This window comes from Choloepus didactylus, chromosome 2 (assembly GCF_015220235.1).
Source record: "Choloepus didactylus isolate mChoDid1 chromosome 2, mChoDid1.pri, whole genome shotgun sequence".
Classification (NCBI taxonomy): domain Eukaryota; kingdom Metazoa; phylum Chordata; class Mammalia; order Pilosa; family Megalonychidae; genus Choloepus; species Choloepus didactylus.
In genome coordinates, this window is record NC_051308.1 from 126,334,358 (window position 1) to 126,354,357 (window position 20,000).

At 40.3% G+C, this 20,000-nt stretch overlaps 3 protein-coding genes and 1 non-coding gene across 8 annotated transcripts in view; 2 read left to right on the forward strand and 2 right to left on the reverse strand.

Annotated features, from left to right (window-relative positions):
- Window positions 1-790, reverse strand: part of DCLRE1B (DNA cross-link repair 1B) — a 67,954-nt gene extending 67,164 nt beyond the window's left edge. For 2 of the 3 annotated variants that reach the window (XR_005215267.1, XM_037826324.1), the window contains exon 1: window positions 1-790. Coding sequence is in view for 1 of the 3 variants with exons in the window: in XM_037826324.1 (XP_037682252.1) it covers window positions 1-189 (189 nt within the window). In the remaining 2 variants the exon portion in view is untranslated. The other variant, XM_037826325.1, reaches the window with a different exon arrangement.
- AP4B1 (adaptor related protein complex 4 subunit beta 1) lies at window positions 555-11,404 on the forward strand. 3 transcript variants are annotated; one of them, XM_037826322.1, is made up of 11 exons: window positions 555-628; window positions 973-1,162; window positions 2,450-2,674; window positions 3,132-3,262; window positions 3,638-3,785; window positions 4,316-4,812; window positions 5,930-6,013; window positions 6,756-6,859; window positions 8,008-8,215; window positions 8,431-8,712; window positions 8,978-11,404. In XM_037826322.1, the coding sequence occupies exons 2-11, from the start codon at window positions 1,050-1,052 to the stop codon at window positions 9,403-9,405; spliced, it is 2,220 nt and encodes a 739-aa protein (XP_037682250.1). In that variant the 5' UTR covers window positions 555-628; window positions 973-1,049; the 3' UTR covers window positions 9,406-11,404. The 3 variants fall into 3 exon arrangements, with proteins under 3 accessions (XP_037682250.1, XP_037682249.1, XP_037682251.1); XM_037826321.1 differs by lacking the exon at window positions 555-628 and adding an exon at window positions 674-819; XM_037826323.1 differs by lacking the exon at window positions 555-628 and adding an exon at window positions 703-779.
- BCL2L15 (BCL2 like 15) overlaps window positions 8,090-20,000 on the forward strand; it is a 20,404-nt gene continuing 8,493 nt past the window's right edge. The window contains exons 1-3 of the mRNA XM_037826326.1: window positions 8,090-8,215; window positions 16,272-16,509; window positions 16,825-16,946. Of these exons, the coding sequence (XP_037682254.1) occupies window positions 16,383-16,509; window positions 16,825-16,946 (249 nt within the window). The 5' untranslated portion in view covers window positions 8,090-8,215; window positions 16,272-16,382. The remainder of the gene's footprint in view (window positions 8,216-16,271; window positions 16,510-16,824; window positions 16,947-20,000) is intronic.
- LOC119528431 lies at window positions 15,917-16,023 on the reverse strand. The gene has a single exon (XR_005215728.1). It is a non-coding gene; the product is annotated as a U6 spliceosomal RNA (small nuclear RNA).

The following is a 20,000-nucleotide window of genomic DNA, read 5'->3' on the forward strand; positions in this document are numbered from 1 at the left end:
CTGTAGATGACGATGCAAGAGGTAGGCAGTGATTGGGGAGCAGTAGAGGGGTCGGGCCCAGGTGCTGGACAGGCCCACAGTGTGGTCCGAGTGCATGTGGGACAAGAAGAAGAGCCGCGCGGAACCAGCCCGGCGCAGGCTCCAAAAGTCCACAGCAATGGGCGTATGGGGGATCAGGACCCCGTTCATGGTCGCGGGGCTGGAGAATCACCAGTGGGATCTTCGCGGGGACTGGGCGTCTGAGTGAGGCTTCCACAACCGCGCCCAGAAAAGAGTCATGTTGGGGTAAGAACAGGGCAGGAATCCTTAGGGAAATCCAGTCCAGAAGAGAAACAAGTTACGAGAGTGGGTACAAAGAAGGAAGTGAACGTTATCGTGGAAGGCTGCGAGTGGGATCCCAAATAGCGGAAGACACTCCGTACAGTTTCACTGCCACCCGCGCGCGGGAACCCGGGCTAAGCCTCGGCACTCAAAGCGCGCGCTGCTGGGAGGAGACAGGCCCAAGTAGCCGATTTCCGATTGACGCTGCCGCTCCACCAGAGAGAGGAGCGCGTTTGCGCCTTTATGCGAGAGGTTGGGGGAAGGGCGTCCTACGGTCCTGGCTCCGCTCGACGCTCGCTGGGAGAGGGTGAGTGGCAGCTGCTTTGCTTGGGCTCTCGACGAGGGGGCGGGCCTTCCGGAGAAAGCATGATTGGGTTTATGCGTGACTGCAATCGCGCGGAGACGCAAGAAATGCTGGCGTTGGCGGGATTGGAAATCGGGCGGAGGGCCTAGAGACGGTGGTAGCTGGAGAGCTTTATGGGCGGAGCAAACTAGGAGGTCGGGGGAAGGGCCTGAAGGTCCTATGATGGGGTTCTCCGGAAAGGGTCAATGTTTGAGTGTCCGAAGGCCGGGTTTCCGGCCCTGGCAAGCCAAGGCTGGGGCGGGGTCACGCCTTCAGTCGTTTCACTAACTGACGTTTCCTTTACTCAGGTTTCCACATCAGGAGCTAGAAGCACGAGTTACCTGGGTGGGATCTGTGAGAACTGCCCCGTGACGCTTCCAGAAGGATGCCGTACCTTGGCTCGGAGGACGTGGTGAAGGAGCTGAAGAAGGCTCTGAGTAACCCTCACGTTCAGACCGATAGGCTGCGCTACCGGAATGTCATCCAACGAGTCATTAGGTATCACCCAAGTCCCTTAGAGTCCTAACTCCCCCCACTGCAATTTCCATCGGGGTTCGCTAATCCCGGCCACTGGAAAGCGTAAATGAACTTTCATATATGGCAACTATAATATTTGGTCCTCATCCAGACTTTTACTCGGCTGGGTGGTCTCATCCCCGTCACCGGCTTCAACAATTACATTTAGGCTGATGATTCCCGGATCTGTAGTATATGTGATCCAGACTGCCTTTCTTAGCTTCAGACCCACATGTCCTGCTGCTGCTGGACATCTCCACCTAGGTGTTAAAAGCATGCCCCAAATAGCACTTACATCCTTTTCCCTTCTCTCAGCCTGCTCTTCCACTTTTATTTGTGTTGAAGAATGTCACCACCCAGTCAATCAAGCCATAAAAAAATGGCTGTCAATCTTGATGGCACCTGGTCCTTCATTTCTCATGTAAATTGATAGGGATTCATAGTTCCAAATATCCATTCACCCTTTTTTATTGGCGCTCAGGCCTTCATTTCCAAGGCAATTGCAGTAGCTCACTAGTCGACCACCTTGCCTCCTCATTTCAGTCAATGATTTTTTTCCAATATGCAAATCTGAACACATTGCCTACAGAGTTCTCAGACTTTAGTATGGACAAAAGTTACTTGGATTGCTTTTTTAAAAATGTAAATTTTTTCATCCACTCCAAAGATCTCCAGAGAATCTGATCTTAGCAGGGCAGGGTAGAATCCAGGAATCTGCATTTTTAACAAACATCCTAGCTGATTCTGCTAGGAGATCATAGTTTGAGAAGCAGTAATCTACAGAATAAAGTCCGAGGATCTCCCCTTTGTATGCCATCTCAGCTATCTGCAGACTCGCAAAAAAAATATGCCATTCTTCCCATGTCTACGTGACTCTTAGCATGTATCATTACCTTTCTACCACATCTGCCTGGTGCGTTCTCATTCAAAGTATTACTTCCTCCATGAAGAAAGCTGTTTCTGACTTGCTGGCAGTTATCAGACCACTGGATTCCCACTGTGCCTTGTACATTACTTCTAGTATAATGCTTACCATGTTGTACTGTAATTAGTGGTGTTCTTGTCTGCCTCCTTACTAAATATGAATTCCTAGAGGCCTGAGGGCATGCCTTCTTCTAGATTATGTGCTCAGAGCATATCCCTGGAATGTAAAAGCTGAATTTCACTGGACTGTACTAAGGATTCAGTAAGTGTTTATTATTACCCAGCATGCATAAGTAAAACTCAGTTTGTTGTAGGTTTAATTTTACTTCTCACCATGTGTTTCAGGCACATGACTCAGGGCTTGGATATGTCTGGTGTTTTCATGGAAATGGTGAAGGCCAGTGCCACTGTAGATATTGTTCAGAAGAAGTTGGTTTATCTATACATGTGCACATATGCCCCCCTGAAACCAGACCTGGCTCTCCTTGCCATCAATACACTGTGCAAAGACTGCTCAGACCCCAACCCAATGGTGCGAGGGCTGGCACTACGGAGCATGTGCAGCCTCAGGTGAGCACTCTTCCTTTGCCTGTTCTCAGTGGCTGATGCATCCAGGAGGTCATGGGACAGATTTTTAATAAGCCAATTTTTTTTTTTTAGCTTCTTAATATTGGGGAAAGCACTGTTGTACCCTGATTCAGATTTTTAGCCATTGCTTTAGCTTAATAAATTATATCATATGATTTCATTAAAGGGAGTTTTCCCTTCTCAATCTTGGTGAATTAGTCCTTGATTTTGGTTATAAATTTCTAAATGCAATTGTGTACATATCTTTTTTGCTGTCTCTGCTACATTATTCCTAATGAAAGGTCATATTATGGCTCAAGTTTGGGAGAGGATTTCTCTAATTCTTCATGATCTGATAGATGCACATATAAACAGCTACTAAACTCTGTTAGTAATAGGTACTGGATTATGTCAAAAGTAGTATTTCAGGATCTGACTGACTCTAGGATGTGTTGCTTAGGATGCCTGGTGTGCAAGAATATATTCAACAGCCTATTCTCAATGGTTTACGGGATAAGGCCTCATATGTCAGAAGGGTGGCAGTCCTGGGCTGTGCCAAGATGCATAATCTTCATGGAGACTCTGAAGTGGGTAAGTTTGAGATTATCCATCGTTTTTGTTTATTGATTGAGCTTGCAGTATGCATATGACTTGGTAAAAATATTTGACGTGGTAGAATGTAATAATGTGGTCCCACTTCTGTACATGTCCTTTTAAGTAGGATGCAGGGCTTGGTATTTCTTGAGATTAGAGAAGTCCATCCTTCTGAGCTCAAGTAAGATCCTTTACATTAGCCAATTAGATGAGGCTGGAGATGAGAATTTGTTGCCTTGTACTTTGTTATTGCCTCTGTCATTTTTGTAGCAGAGAAGCTCAGCTTTGCCTGCTTGGAGCTAGCACTCTAGCTCTGTCTCTGTCACTTTGGAGTGTTTCTTCTTTCCCTGAGATCTTTGTTCTCTTTTATAGATGGTGCCCTGGTAAATGAGTTATATAGTTTGCTGCGTGACCAGGATCCTATCGTGGTTGTGAACTGCCTGAGGTCTCTAGAAGAAATTCTGAAGCAGGAAGGAGGTGTTGTCATCAATAAGCCCATCGCACACCACCTCTTAAATCGGTTTGGATGGCCTCAGGGCTCTTTTTATTACTGAATCCCCATCCTGGGGGGATCTTGTTGATATTTTGAATTAAGGGGAGATCTTGAGCAACTTCTACAGGATAGAAAAGAAAGTGAACCATGACAATTAACTTCCTCACATTTCATTAAGTGGAGAGAATTTCTTCTATTTGCCTTAGTTTTTCTTGACTACATAGAGAGATGGTCATAGGGTTTAACTTCCTCTACAGCCCTATATCCTCCAACCTAAGCCATTTATGCTGTCTTACAAAGTAGAGAATCTGGATCCAGGCTATACTGATCTTTGGTCTTAGATGAATGTACATTTGTACTATGAGCTCATCTTGGAATTTAAAGCCTATTTTGTGTAAACATTAAATAGTGCATAAGACAAATGATTCATTTATGGCAGAGTCTATTTTTAAGAATTTTCCCTTTGTTATGTTGAGCAGCCAACTGTTGAATGGCAATAGCATGAAGAATTCTTATTTTGTTCTTAAAATAGTGCTTCTGTTTTCTTTTTTGGACAGGATGCCAAAACTGGACCAATGGGGCCAGGCTGAAGTTTTGAACTTTCTGCTACGTTACCAACCCCGAAGTGAGGAGGAGCTGTTTGACATCCTCAATCTGTTGGACAGCTTTCTCAAGAGCAGTAGCCCAGGTGTGGTAATGGGGGCCACCAAACTTTTTCTGATCTTGGCCAAAAACTTTCCCCATGTACAAACTGATGTGCTTGTACGAGTCAAGGGAACTTTGCTGGCTGCCTGTTCTTCAGAGAGCCGTGAGCTCTGTTTTGCTGCCCTCTGCCACGTGCGCCAGATCTTGCATAGTTTGCCAGGTCACTTTAGCAGCCACTACAAAAAGTTTTTTTGCTCCTACTCGGAGCCCCACTACATCAAGCTGCAAAAGGTGGAGGTGCTGTGTGAGCTGGTGAATGATGAGAACGTGCAGCAAGTACTAGAGGAGCTCCGAGGATACTGCACTGATGTGTCTGCTGACTTTGCACAGGCTGCTATTTTTGCCATAGGTAGGTGTCAGCTGCTTTTTCTTCTTGAGAGCTTAGACCAGGCAGCTAGAAATCTGTGGTCAGAAGAATTCTAGAGAGCAAAAAGGAATGCACTTGCTTCAGAGACAAAGTGCCCTGCACCAAAGAATTGGGTCAGTGACTACAAACAAGGAGGGAAGGAGGTTTTGTTTTGTTTTGTTTTTTAAACCCACACTGGGCTTGTCATATCTCCAAGGGTAGAGAACACAGGTATCTTCATTTAACCCAATCTACGACACTTAGAATTTATATTGCTTTTTATTGTCCACTATCAAAATGTTTTCTGTTCTTCATCTTACCATGGTTCTATGAGGCAGTCAGGGCAAGTGGACTTGTGTTATTAACTTCATTTTAAGCATGAAGAAAGCTAGGCACAAAAGAGTTATCAAATTGCCAAAAGGCCATTTAGTTCCTGAACTGGGACTACAACCCAGCTCTCCTAACTCAAAAGTTTTGTCAATTCATTCTGTCATACATTGAGCTTCTACTATGGGCTATGTATTGTGCTGAATACAGACTAACTCAGAATAAATCCTCAATCTATAGATTTTTTTCATACTATTCTGTAGAATTTAAGGTCGAAGTGACTCATAAAAGAAGCAGTTGGGGCATTAAGTTTTGGAAGGCTCCAAGTGAGGAGAAGCAAGGGATGAAACCTCACATTTGGAATAAAGTATGTAAAGTATGGTTACTTGTAGGGGCAGAGAAGAGGGAGCTAGAAGGAGAACAGTAATCCTGCAGTCCAGGGACTATTGTCAGTTGTTCCCAGTCAGAATATTCCCATGTGGATATGCTGTAACACATTGTATGCCTCTTAGCTGGCTGCTTGTAAATACTTTTCTTATTGAAAGCTTTCAACCCTGTTCAATTGGGACCTTCTTTTTCCATGAACTTCCAATTTTCTAGTGGTCAGTTTAAAAAATGGATTCATTTTCACCAAAATTCCCCTTGTAGCAAACTTAGGTTCTTCTTATGTCATCACATAAGGGGTGCTTTTTAAAGGTATTTCTGGTCCTCTTTGTCTTTGGTAGGATATGATTCTAAAATGAGGCACTATAAGTTAACTTGTCACCTTTCTCTGCTTTCTCTTCCTCTGTAGGTGGCATTGCCAGAACCTACACAGATAAATGTGTGCAGATTCTAACAGAGTTGCTGGGGCTTCGACAAGGGCACATCACCACAGGTAATGACTCCCTTTGTAGGATTTTCTTGTCAAGTTCCAGACCTGTAGCAGTTGCTCAAAAAATATTTACCGTTGAATAAATAATGTGGATTTTTAAAACTTCCTTGCTCATCCTCTGTTCCTGTCAAAGAAGAAAGATCTAGCATAGAGAATCTTCAGACTCCCATAAATCTACAGAGGCTATACTATAGATAATTAATGGTACTAGGATGACATTGCTTGTTATTTCCCTGTGTTTACCCCCTCTTTTTGCTTTACGGCAGTTTACTATAGGCAGTGTTTTCCAGGGCTGGGACTAGGGTGTGGCAAGCAAGGTGCCTAGGATGCAGAATTTAAGAAGGCACTCACTCAGGTTCATGCAAGTGCCAACCCTGAATGTGTCTTTAAATTTTGAACCCTAGGCACCTCGCTGATCCTGACCCTGATGGCTCCATTTATACTGTCTTCAGAATATCATTCAACAACAACAGCACTACCCCATGTTTGCACACAGCTTTACAATTTCTAAAGTCCTTTCCCGTACATTAGCTCATTTATCTTCACAGCAATCCGTTAAGAGAAACATTCGGTTAAGCAGTTATTGCCCACGTCCCACATTTCCCAGATAATCATTGACTATTCCTCCAGCACCTATTTTACACAAATTCACCCAGAACTCTGATCTTAGTACATGACTGTTCTTAAGAATCCTTTCTGCATGGAGGCTTTAACCTTGTGCTCTGTGTCCTGGTCTGTGTTGTAGTGGTGGTGCAGACTTTCCGTGACCTGGTTTGGTTGTGTCCTCAGTGTACTGAAGCTGTGTGTCAGGCCCTGCCCGGCTGTGAGGACAACATTCAAGACAGTGAGGTAGACTATTATCCTTCTTTACTTCTAGGCATAGGAAGAATGCTTGGGACCCTGCCCTCTGAAATAGAATCTCGTTATGCTTTCTATCCAGTGTCAGAAGTGGGAATTCAAAATTGATTGCCACATCAGATTCTTTTTGTTGTTGTTGTTGTTGTTTATGCAGTTTTATTGAGATGTAATCACATAACGTACAGTCATTCAAAGTGTACGGTTGTTCACAGTATCGTCATATAGTTGTGCTTTCATCACCACAAACTTTGAACATTTTCATTACTCCAAAAAATTAAAATTAAAATTAAAATATTGTTAATTTACTTTTTTAAAATACAGTTTAATTGAGATATGTTCACATACGCTACAGTTATCCACAGTGTATAATCAGTTATTCACAGCACCATCATACAGTTGTGCATTCATCACCAGAATCAATTTTTGAACCTTTTATTTACCCCAAATAAAAATAAAGGCAAAAAAGAACATCTAAATCTTTTCATCCTCTCCATCCTACCCTATTCTTCACCTCAGATTCTTTTTTGATGTAGATGGGGTATAATTTGTAAAAACATTAGGATTTATTTATGGTTTTTAATTATACTTTGGTACCATTGTTCTTTTGAACAGTTTTGCATCAGAGGTTTAGACCACGGAGTTTTCTGCTAGAATGAGAATCAGAATCATCTGTGGAATTCTTAGAAGATTTGGGCTTCACCCCAGGTCTACTGACTTAAATCTTCAGGGGTCAGGGACCTAGACACAGAAGCTTCACAGATGACTCTGATGTGTGCTCTAAGTTAATAACCATTTTCATGAAGTAATTTAGAGAAATTCTTTCAGTAGCTTTCATTGAAACTTTAAACCCGAAATTGGGGCAGAGGTCTCAAAGGTGAGGAAGCCTTATCTTTTAACAGAGGTTGTAAGAGTCTTGAGACTCTCTCTAGTTTCATTCCCCTTTTGTGTGTTGGAATTCCATTCCTCTTTGTTGTAGAGGGCCTAGTGGGGGGAATCAATTCAGTGCAAATTTAAATTTAAAAACTGTTATACCTTTTCTGCTGGCAGTAGGGAAAAAGCAAAACTAGTGATTGTCTTCTACCTCCTGTGCTCTGGACAGCCAAGTGTTGAGCACCTGTTCTTACTCCTTCACTCTCCAGGGGAAGCAGGCACTTATTTGGCTACTTGGGGTCCACGGAGAAAGAATTACCAGTGCTCCTTATGTGTTGGAGGACTTTGTAGAGAATGTGAAGTCAGAGACATTTCCAGCTGTTAAGATGGAGCTACTCACTGCCCTGCTGCGCCTTTTCCTCTTACGACCTGCTGAGTGCCAGGACATGCTGGGGCGTTTGTTATATTACTGTATAGGTAGGTTTTTCAGAAGGAAATAGTACTTGCTCTGACCCATAGTGGAAATTCTGGCAGCTATTATTGTTTGGTGAGTCATGTCTATAACCTGAGAAGAAAATGTTGATGTTTTCTAGGATTTTCTCTCTCTCTCATTTTTTTCCTCCTATTACAGTTGGCACAGGGGTAGTAGGAGAGTGTTTCTGTTTTTAATCAATTCTGTTGTCTTACCTCAGAAGAAGAAAAGGATATGGCAGTACGGGACCGAGGTCTCTTCTATTATCGCCTCCTCTTAGCTGGCATTGATGAAGTTAAGCAGATCCTGTGTAGCCCTAAGTCTGACCCATCTCTTGGACTTTTGGAGGATCAGGCAGAAAGACCTGTGAATAACTGGGCATCAGACTTCAATACACTGGTAGCAGTGTATGGCAAAGCCCAGTGGGCAACCATTTCTAAATTACAGGCAGCAGACTGTCGTGGCCCTGAGCTTCCTAACACCACATCCTTTGCTACATCAGGTAAAAATAGCCCTTACTTTACATCTTGTCATGCTACATTTTCATCTTCTGTAATGGCTGGTGAAAGTAGAGTGCCCTAGCTAAATCTCAGACTATTGCCTGAATTTTGAAGCCTTTGTGAGCAAGAAAGTAGTTTATCATTGGTTATGTAAGTCACTTATCTAAAGATAAAAATTACATCCCATACTTTTGAGGATTTAGATTTTAAAAATCCAGCTCCTCTAGATTAAGAGCATCTCTTACTCAAGCTTTCTGACTCTTTCAGGACCCCTGATTCCCGAAGAGAAAAAGGAGAGGGTACAAAAACTCTCGGATTCTGAAGCCTTCGTACTAGTCCCTAATCGCCAGCTTACTGCTGAGTATTTTGAGAAAACTTGGCTTAGCCTAAAAGTTGCTCATCGGCAAGTGTTGCCTTGGCAGGGAGCAGTCCATCCTGACACCCTCCAGATGGCCCTACAGGTCGTGAACATCCAGACTATTGCAATGAGCAGGCCTGGAGCTCAGTCTTGGAAAGCGTTCCTCAGTGCTCAGGAAGATACTGGCTGTCTGTTCTTAACCGAACTGCTGTTGGAGCCTGAGAACTCAGAAATGCAGATCTCGGTGAAACAAAGTGAGACGAGGACTGAGGCACTGAACAATTTTATTTCTGTATTAGAAACTGTGATTGCAACAATTGGAGACATAAAATCATAACAGATTCTGGCTACTTATGCTGAGTGAGATGAAGAGCTATTAGAGTTCCTTAATTTTTTCTTATTAGCACTGCTTATAAGTCCAGACAATATCAGATGCAAAACAGAATGGGACATCTAGGAATCAGGATTCTTACATTTTTTCCCAAAGACCACTGACTTTTCCATGGTGATAGTATAAAGGTTAATTTTAATGAAGGGATATGTGGTTTGGGGACGGGATGAGGGTGGGATTTGGATTATTTTTTAATCAATTCTAGGTTATGTCTGACATCTCAGGAAACTGAATCCCATACGTGGGGGTCATCTTTCCTTCCCTGGATTATGTCAGTGAACTCCTGACTGTTCTCATATTTCCGATCATGCTTCTGAGGCCAGAGTCCAACGTCCTTTATGATCTGTAGTCTACTTACTTCTCAGTGTCATGTCTTACCACTCCCCAAAACACCCTCTTTTCTAGCAAAAGCATACTTGTAGTTCCCTGAATGTATCAGGCTCTCTCACCTCTGCTCCTTGGCACCTGCTTCTATTTCTTGTCTAGAACATTTCCTCACCCCCATATCTTTTTTAAGTAAATCTCAGTCTGTCTTTAAGTGTTCAGCTCAGTAATGAACTCTTTCAAGAAGTTTTCTGTGGCCCTCACTGCCTTCATTAGGGGTCTCCTTCAAGCTGTCAAAGTAGCCAGTGCGTAATTCTAACAGTACTTGTCATTATTTTCTTGTTGCTCCTCTTCACTTTTATTTATACCTAACCATATTTTACACATTAATTGAGACTACTTATGGCAAGAACAGATGTAATGAAATCATAGTAAAATATAAATAAGAAGAGAATCCAGAATAGGGAAAATGAAAACACCAATTAAGACCAGCTAGGGCGGGGATGGGTAAGTACACAAATGTTCAGGCTGTAGGGGCCTACACAATTTGGTATAATTGAGCCTCACATTTGGCTCTGTAAGTGATTTGGCAGAGTGAAGAGAAACAGTCAGTTATATAAATTATCAGAGAGGAGGAAACATTCCAATTCTAATTTCTAAAATTAGTTTCCATGTAGTTTCACAAAGGTGGTACAGGATTCCTATGGGAAGCCAGTAAAGGGTTTCACATGAATTTTTTACAGTGTTCTTCAATGAAAGCAGAGAGCATAGCTTTAACATGAAGCTCAGTGAAGACATTCCTTCAAGGACTTAAATAACATGATCCAAGTGTACCCTTCATTGTCCAGTTTAATTCAAGCACTTCTACTACCTAGATATGTAGATGGACTGCATATCCTTTGGATAATTTTTCACCCAAAACATCTCTCAACTAGGTTCTTAATAGGAGTAAATAACACAGTACTGAATTTTCTGGTAAAAACCTGGTTTTTATGAGTTGTTTGTTGAAGGGTCTTCCCCATTAGACAGTTTCTAAGGACAGTGATTGTCCTTTCCTTCTATCTCCACAGTGCCTGACACATAGTAATTACACGATAAATAGTCATTGAATGATTTTGAAGGTGTTTTGCAGTTGGTGTTTGAAGTATATTTTGTTATAGTGTATCAATTAATGCAGAATATAATGAAATTCCATCTAGCCCAGGGTTTCTCAGCTATTGGCATTTGGGGCCAGATAACTCTTCATTGTGGGTGCACCTTCCTTTTCACTGTAGGATGATTATTAGAAGCATCCCTGGCCTCTACCCATGATGCCAGTAGAAGCCCCAGTTGTGACAATTAAAAATGTCTCCAGACATTGTCAAGGGTTCCCTGGGGGACAAAATCACCCCCAATTGAGAAACACTGGTCTAGACCATGGATCCCCAGGGATTCAGGAGGAAGGGAAAGAACAGCTTCAGAATTGCTTTTCTCATATTTTGACTTGTTCAGTTAAACCATGAATGTTTAATTAGGTACTAAGAGAAAAAAATTGAAGTGTGAAGTGCTGCCAATTTAAAGTGTTATAAGGGAACAGAATGCATGTGGTAGAAATTTAATAAATTGATTTTTTAAAGTTAAAGACTATAAGTGAAATGTCAACCTGAAGAAAATTAAGTATGGCTCAGCAATTGAATAAATCATGTTACTAAAGGTGATCCCAACTATTGGATCTTTTTTTAGAAGATTAAGTTCTACTTGGTTACATTTCTATAATGTAAAAGCAGAATATGAAATTGTTGCTTTTGGAAAGTGTAATTTTAAAATGATCCCAAAGAAGAATTGTTTTCTCTTAATGTTAGCCTGGCTTCACTAACTTATCAGCAAAATGACCAAAGCTTAAGTATACCATGAAGTTAATTCTTTAATATTCCTCCCTCTCTAGGAACCTCATCTGCAGACACAATTTGATAAGTGGATGCTTAGCTTTTAAAATAAATGAAGGTAGTTGATCCTGTGCTCTTAAACAGTGGCCTTCTAATGTCCATCTGAGTTGGTCAGCAGCATGTAACACATGTAATGAGTGCCCATAAGTGACAGTGGTACTTTGGAACGTTGCAGAGTTAATAATTTTCAAGGTTCCTAACCTTAATTTTATTGGCATGGACCCCTGACTATTATATGCCTCCCATCTCCTTCTACCCCTCTTACCACACCCTCCTTCAATGGGAGTTCTGTTACAATTATTCTGTCCCTTTTCTCATTATTGAATATTGGGCATTTGGGGGAGGGGAGACAAATCATTTTCAAAGTTACAGTCTCCATATTGAGGAGCTGCACCTGAGGCTCCTCACCCCCAGGCAAACCTGTTGCAGATGTTGAGATCCTGAACTTTGAGCCAGTGATATAAGGAAACTGGGCTTTTGGGGGAGGGATGTAAATTCTTGTGGCCAGAGGGCAGCAATAGAAGCAAGTGATAGTGAAAAAATACTAACTCATTTTTCAGTAATAATAAGGAGCACAATATTAGAACTGCAAGGGTGAACGTATGTGGTTTTGGGGAAAGGGGTGGTATGGGAGGGTATTACATCGAGGATCCAAAGAGAAGTAAACAAAGGAGGAAAATTAATCCCACATTGTCCGTGAGAGAGTGTAGTTTGTTTATATAACTTTACAGTATTGGTTATGTAAAATAATGCAAAGAAATCAAGATTAGATTCCAAATATGGCGTTTTTCCATCAGTATATTAGTGAAAGGAGGAAGGTGATTTATTGTGGGAAAAGCATGAGTTTTGAGGTAAGACAGACCTCGACTTAAATTTCTGTACTGCCACTTACTGATTTCTGACCTTAGGCAAGCTATTTAAACATCATTTCGATGGTCTCACAGACTTTTTTGTGTGTGTTTATGTGTAAATATTTTTTGGAGTGTATGTTGTAAATGTATTTGTTAGACTCAAATTGTCAATGGCTAGCTCTAGTGTGAGAGGAGTTTGGCCTAGAATGATCTTTAAAGACCCATCTGACATTAGAGTTCTGAAGCCTAATTAGTAGCAATTTTAGCCCTTCGTCTCTAGAGAGAATGAGTGCTCTAATGACAAATGCAAATGACCCTTTAGCTACATATTCCTGCTCCAAGTCCAAAAGCAACTTATAACAATTTGGTTTTTTGTTTGTTTGTTTAGAATGGAACAAAAAATAGAAGATTGGCTCTGATCCAATTTTGCAAGGTCGCAGTTCCATTCTGAACAACTTGTTTACTGTTAATGTTTAGATCTCTTATTAGGGCTGTTAAGAATAACTTCACCAGGTCATAATACCTTGGAAGGGCTGACAGGTTTGATTCTTGCTTCTGAGACCCAAACCTCAAAACTCGGTTCAGCTACTTCAAGGGGACAGCACTTAACAGGTTAAGTGTCTGAACCTGAAGTCTCCTAAAACAATGACAGGCTGATTTCTAAGGAGTCCAACCCTGTTAGGAAAATCCTTTTGTTAGAGAGTGAATCTCAGATCCCTTTCCTCCTGGCTATTTGGCTTCAGACCAAAAAGAAGACATTTAACAGTTACTGAATGCCAGACACTTCTAGGTCATTCCATGTAACATCTTCTTACTTAATCCTCAACTTTTCCTTGTCAAATACTTCATATTATTCCCATTTACAATTCCTTAAATGCTCAAGTTGTTTGTCACTGTCCTAGCCTTTACGTATACTATTCCTTGGAACAGTTTTATTCCTCCTCTTTGCCTAATGAATCCCTGTTTATCCTTCAGAGCTCTTCTTACGTTACTTTAAAAAACCCTTCCCAACTCCCTGGGGTTTTTTTCTCTATTACATTCTACAGCATTCTATATTTCAACAGCACAAGAAATTATATGATTAGTTATGTAATATGTCCTTCCTGCTAAAATTAAGCTCCATGAGGACAGGAACTGTGTTATGTTTCTGTGTTATTTGTAGTGCCTAGTATAGTGCCTTGCATATAGGTGCTCATTAAATAATCAGTGTATGATCATGTACGATCATGGCAAAAAACCTGAATGAATAGACCACAATCATAACATCAAAACCTTCCTTCTTTAGATTATACCATACTCAGAACCTAACAGGAAGTTTTTTTTAAATCATATTTTTTATTGTAGAGTATAACATATATACATAGAAATGATAACTTTCCAAGGGCAATTTAACAAGTAGTTAGCAAATTTCAAAGAATGTATGGATTATAGTTCCATGATTTCAGTTATTTCCTTATTGTGAAATATGTATACAAAAAGATAATATCTTTCAAAATATGATTTAACAAGTAGTTATATAGGAAATTTCCAAAAATGTTATGAGTCCCAGCACCATAGTTTCAGTTATTTCCTTATTGTGAAATATAACTGTACCAGTTTGTATATATTATGTCCCCAGGAAAAGCCATATTCTTTGATGCAATCTTGTGGGAGCCAATGTATTAGTGTTGATTGGGTTGGAACCTTTTGATTAGATGTTTCCATGGAGATATGACCCACCCAACTGGGTGATGACTTTGATTGGATAATTTCCATGGAGGTGTCACCCCAACCATTCAGGGTGGGTCTGAATTAAATCACTGGAGCCATATAAATGAGCTGACAAACAGAAAGAGCAGAGTGACATTTTGAAGAGGAGCTACAGCTAAGAGGACAAAATGCCCCAAGAGCAACATTTTGGAGAACGCCATTTTGAAACACAACCTGGGAGCAAGCCATGTGCCTTCTGAGCTAACAGAGGTTTTCAGGACATCAATGGCCATCCTTCAGGGAAGGTACCCTGTGGTTGATACCTTACCTTGGACACTTATGGCCTTAAGACTGTAACTTTGTAATCAAATAAACCCCCTTTATAAAAGCCAATCCATTTCCGGTGTTTCGCAAAGCAGCATCATTAGCAAACCGCAACAATAACATATATGCAAATATATGTATATATATTTATATACATATATACAAAAAGGTAATAACTTTCAAATTACAATTTAACAAGTTGCTATAGAACAAATTTCAAAGGATGCTATGGGTTACATTTCCACCATTTCAATTCTTTCCTTCTAGCTATTCTAATACCCTATCAACTAAGAAAAAGAAAATTATATAGAGATTCAGTATTCATAATCCTTTGTTAAATTCCATCTTATCTATTGCTGCCCCATCCTCTAGCTTAATCACTTTCCTGATTAAGGGATGTTTAGGCAGTGACCACTCTAACTTGTTCATGTTGCAAAGATTTATGAGACAAGGGGACACATCTGGTTGATGTTCTTGAAGAGGCTGTTGCCTCTGGGTTTTGGGACTTAGCTGTCATTTCAGTTCTCCGAAGAATTTAAGTTTCTGAAGAATAAATTTAGTGAGTGAAACTTTTATAGAGTCTCAGATAGGGATCTGGGGTATTCTTTAAGGTTTCCAGGACTACTGTTGACTTGGGCTTATTGTACTGTGGTCATTTGGCATATCTTGGTGAAGCTTGTATAGGAGTAACCTCCGGGACAGCCTCTTGGCTTTATTTGAATTCTCTGAGCCACTAAAACCTTATTTTGTTGCCTTTCTTTTCCCCCTTTTGGTCAAAAAAGCATTCCCAATCCCTTGATGCCAGGGTCAGGCTCATTCCAGAATCCATGTCCCACGTCGCCAGGGAGAGTCACTCACCTGGGGGGGTCTTGTCCCACGTTGGGGGGAGGGTGAGGAATTTATTTGCAGAGTTAGGCTTAGAGAGAGAAAGTCCACATCTGAGCAACGAAAGAGGTTCTCTGGAGGTGACTCCTAGGCATAATTATAGGTGGGCTTAGCCTCCCCTTTACAACATAAGTTTCACCAGAGCAAGCCTCATGATTGAGGGTTTGATTTATAAAGTAGGGGGTTCCTAAATTCACATAGCATATGTTATGTCCACGATAATCCGTCCATATTTCATATTATCATTGCTTAGTTGTACACTCCTCATCACTCTCCATTTTAAACAATTCTCAGGACCCCAAACACCTTGTAGCTCTTTTCAGCCCTTAATTATTTGTCTCTATTATGTGTGTAATACTAGTATGGTATTCCTATTAATTATGGTCCCTAGTATGCTATAGGTAGATTTTTCCCATATACCGTTCTGTAGGAACTATTTATTTATTTATTTATTTATTTTAAAATATGGAACACTTCCTGAATTTGCATGTCATCCTTGTGCAAGGGCCATGCTACTCTTCTCTGTATCATTCCAATTTTAGTATAAGTGCTGCAGAACCAAGCACCGGAACTATTTCTTAATAAAACTACCCAAGAGGTTCTTCCTCAACTGTCTTTCAGCTCTAGGTTGGTTAACTTCCTATAAAAGGTATTCATTAATCTTATGTACTGGCTAGGGTGTGTTTCTGAGATAAGGAACTAAGAAAGTCTATAACAAAGTCTTCCCCTGTTCTGGGTGTAGGTGAGCTCTCCATAGAAATCTTTCTCTAAGCAGTATTTTTGAAGAAAGCTGGTATACTGTATGTCCCATTAGGAAACTTTACAAGAAGAAAACACATCTGCTGGCTTACCAGTGTTTCTGACTCTGCTGAACTGACAACTGTGTGTTTCCTGGAAAAGCAAAACACAGCAACAAACATCTAAAATGAGGAGCCCCCAAACTTTCGAGGAGCAAACTAAATGTATCATGGACTGCCTGCTCACAGACTTCTTGGACACAACATTGCAGTTTGCTAACCGGGACCTCTGTTGTATAGATGAACCAGATTCAGGTAAGTCTCCTGGCCTGAGGTAGTGACTGCAGGGCAATAAGAGAGTCTGAGTATGCTTTCTTTATGTCGTCTTAAGTTTAAAAAGACAAAGTCCAAGCTTTCAGCAACACCTAAATTCCTCAGGGAAGTGAGCAAGATTCTCAGAGAAGGGAGATTTTCTGACCTGGTGTCAACAGAACATTTAAGTTGTTCTTGGGAAAGAATGATGTCAAAATTGTTTAAACTTCTAGAGAACTTTCCTCAATGTCCAGGTTGCTGGCACTAGACATCCCTTCAAGCATTTTGACAGGTGTGACTGTGTTCCTTTTGTCCCAGGAGATCCTTGCTCTTTTGATGTGGTCGTCATTGCTGCGCGCCTTCGGGCATTGGGTGACCAGTTCAACGGAGAATTGGAGGCTTCTGCCAAAAACGTCATTGGAGAAACTATTCGGGGACAGGTCACGTTTCTGTTTCTTTCTATTGTTTACTGCTTTTTTCTGTTTTACAGTCCCTTTTCCTACCACTCCTGTACTACTGTGACTAGAAATGTTCTGTGAAAGACTTGGAGGCTTATATTTATCCAGGGAGATACAGCTAGAATTTACGTATTGCCAGTACTTCAGTAGTTAATCAAAACCTAAGTGGGACTGAGGTAGAAAGCTCTTGGCATAGGCTGTCTTCGGATCATCTCCATCAGTTTTCATCAGATCTGTGCTTAGTGACATAGAGTATATCTTAGCATTTTATTCTTGACAAGCAGCACCTGTTTTAGCACTTATTCTGCACAGGAGCTCAGTTTATTGGGAGTGGGCATCTTTTTTCCCCCTAGGGTCCAGCCGTGAAATTGTATACAGGAAGGATAGGCAGTTGACAAGTCTGATGCAATGAGGGATAAGCCCATCAGAATGCTAACTAGTGGTTTCAGCCCCTTGGGTTCTGTATTAGGAATGAAGACCATAAGACTGTTCTAGGAGATGTGTTGATTAATATCAATAATGATAGCTAGTATTAACTCATCACTTGCAATGTATCAAGCTTGATTCAAAATGCCTTACCATTATTATCTCCTTTAAACTTTTCTGTTTTTTTTAATTCAATTTTATTGAGATTATTCACATACCATACAGTCATCCAAAGTATACAATCAGTTGTTCATGGTACCATTATATAGTTATGCATTCATCACCACAAATAATTTTTTTTAATTTTATAACATTTTCATTACTTCAGAAAAGAAAGAAAAATAAAAAGGAAAACTCAAATCCTTCCTTACCCCTGACTTCCCCCTTCCATAATTGACTCATAGTATTGGTATTTGTTACTGTTGATGAAAGAATGTTAAAATATTACTAACTATAGTACATAGTTTGCAATAGGTACATTTTCCCTCTATATAACCCTCTGTTATTAACTTCTAGTTATAGTGTCATACATTTGTTCTAGTTCATGAAAGAAATTTCTAATATTTGTACAGTTTATCACAGACATTGTCTACCACAAGATTCACCATGTTATACATTCCCATGTTTTAACCTCCAACTTTTCTTCTGGTGACATATGTGCCTTTAAACTTCCCCTTTCCTCCACATTCACACACCATTCAGCACTGTTAGTTATTCTCACAATAACCTGCTACTGTCACCTCTGTCCATTTCCAAATGCTTAAGTTCAACCTAGTTAAACTTTCTGATCATATTAAGCAACCGCTCCCCATTCTTTAGCCTAATTCTATATCCTGGTAACCTATATTTCATGTCTACAAGTTTACGTATTATAATTAATTCCTATCAGTGAGATCATACACTATTTGTCCTTTTGTGTCTGACTTCTGACTTATTTCACTGAATGTAATGTCCTCAAGGTTCATCCATCAACCCTTTTTTTTATAAGATGGTTTTAATCATGTGTCATACATTCCATCCTAAATAAACAATTGATGGTTCCCTGTTTAATCATGTGATTATGCATTCACCACCACCACCACTATTTATATAAAGACATTTCCATTTCTTCCACAAAGAAAGAGGAAGAGTCAAAGAAGGTAGAGAGACAAAAGAAATAAAAAAATGACAGCTAAAAAGCAACAAAAGATTAAAAAAATAAAGTACAATGAAAGAGTCAGACAACATCACCAATGCCAAGAATCCCATACCCCTCCTTTATATCCCCCTCTTATAGGCACTCAGCTTTGCTATATTGCCTTTGTTACATTAAAGGAAGCATAATACAATGTTTCTGTTAACTATAGACTCTAGTTTGCTTTGATTGTATTTTTTCCCCATCAGCCCCTTTTCAACACCTTGCAAAGTTGACATTCATTTGTTCTCCCTCATATAGAAACATTTGTACATTTTATCATAATCATTTACCACTCTAGGTTTCACCTTCCCTCTTTCCTTCTGGTGTCCCACTTGCCCCTAACCTTCCTCTTTCAACCATACTCACAGTCATCTTTGTTAAGTGTACCCACATTGTTGTGCTACTGTCATCCAAAATTGTGTTCCAAACCTCTCATTCCTGTCTTTTCCTATCTGTCTGTAGTGCTCCCTTTAGTATTTCCTGTATAGCAGGTATCTTGTTCGCAAGCTCTCTCATTGTCTGTCAGAGAATATTTTAAACTATCCCTCATAATTAGAAGGACTGTTTTGCCAGATATAAAATTCTTAGTTGGTGGTTTTTCTCTTTCAGTATCTTAACTATATCACACCACTTCCTTATTGCCTCCATGGTTTCTATTGAGAAATTTGCACATAGTCTTATCAAGCTTCCCTTGTATGTGATGGATCGTTTTTCTCTTACTGCTTTCAGGGTTCTCTCTTTGTCTTTGACTTTTGATAATCTGATTATTAAGTGTCTTGGCATAGGTCTATTCAGATTTATTCTGTTTGGGGTACGCTGCACTTCTTGGATCTGTAATTTTGTGTCTTTCAAAAGAGATGGGAAATTTTCAGTGATTGTGTCCTCCATTATTGCTTCTGCCCCTTTTCCCTTTTCTTCTCCTTCTGGGACACCCATGACATGTACTTTCATGTGCTGCATGTTGTCGTTCAGTTCCCTGAGACGTTGCTCATGTTTTTCCATTCTTTTCCCTATCTGTTCTTTTGTGTGTAGGATTTCAGGTGTCTTGTTCTCCAATTCCTGAATGTTTTCTTCTGTCTCTTGAACTCTGCTGTTGTATGTCTCCATTGTGTTTTTCATCTCTTGTGTTGTGCCTTTCATTTCCATAGGTTCTGCCAGTTGTTTTTTCATATTTTCAAGTTCTTCCTTATATTCACCCAATGTTTTCTTTATATCCTTCATCTCTTTTGCCATATCTTCCCTCAACTCATTGATTGGATTTTTGGAATGTTTTTTAAGAGATTTGTTTGATTAATAATTAGTTGTTTCAATTCCTGTATCTTGGTTGAAGTTTAAGTTGGTTCCTTTGGGCCATATCTTCATTTTTCCTATGTGATTTGTGGTTTTCTGTTGTCTGGGGATCCGGATTCCTTCAATTACCCCAATCCGATTTT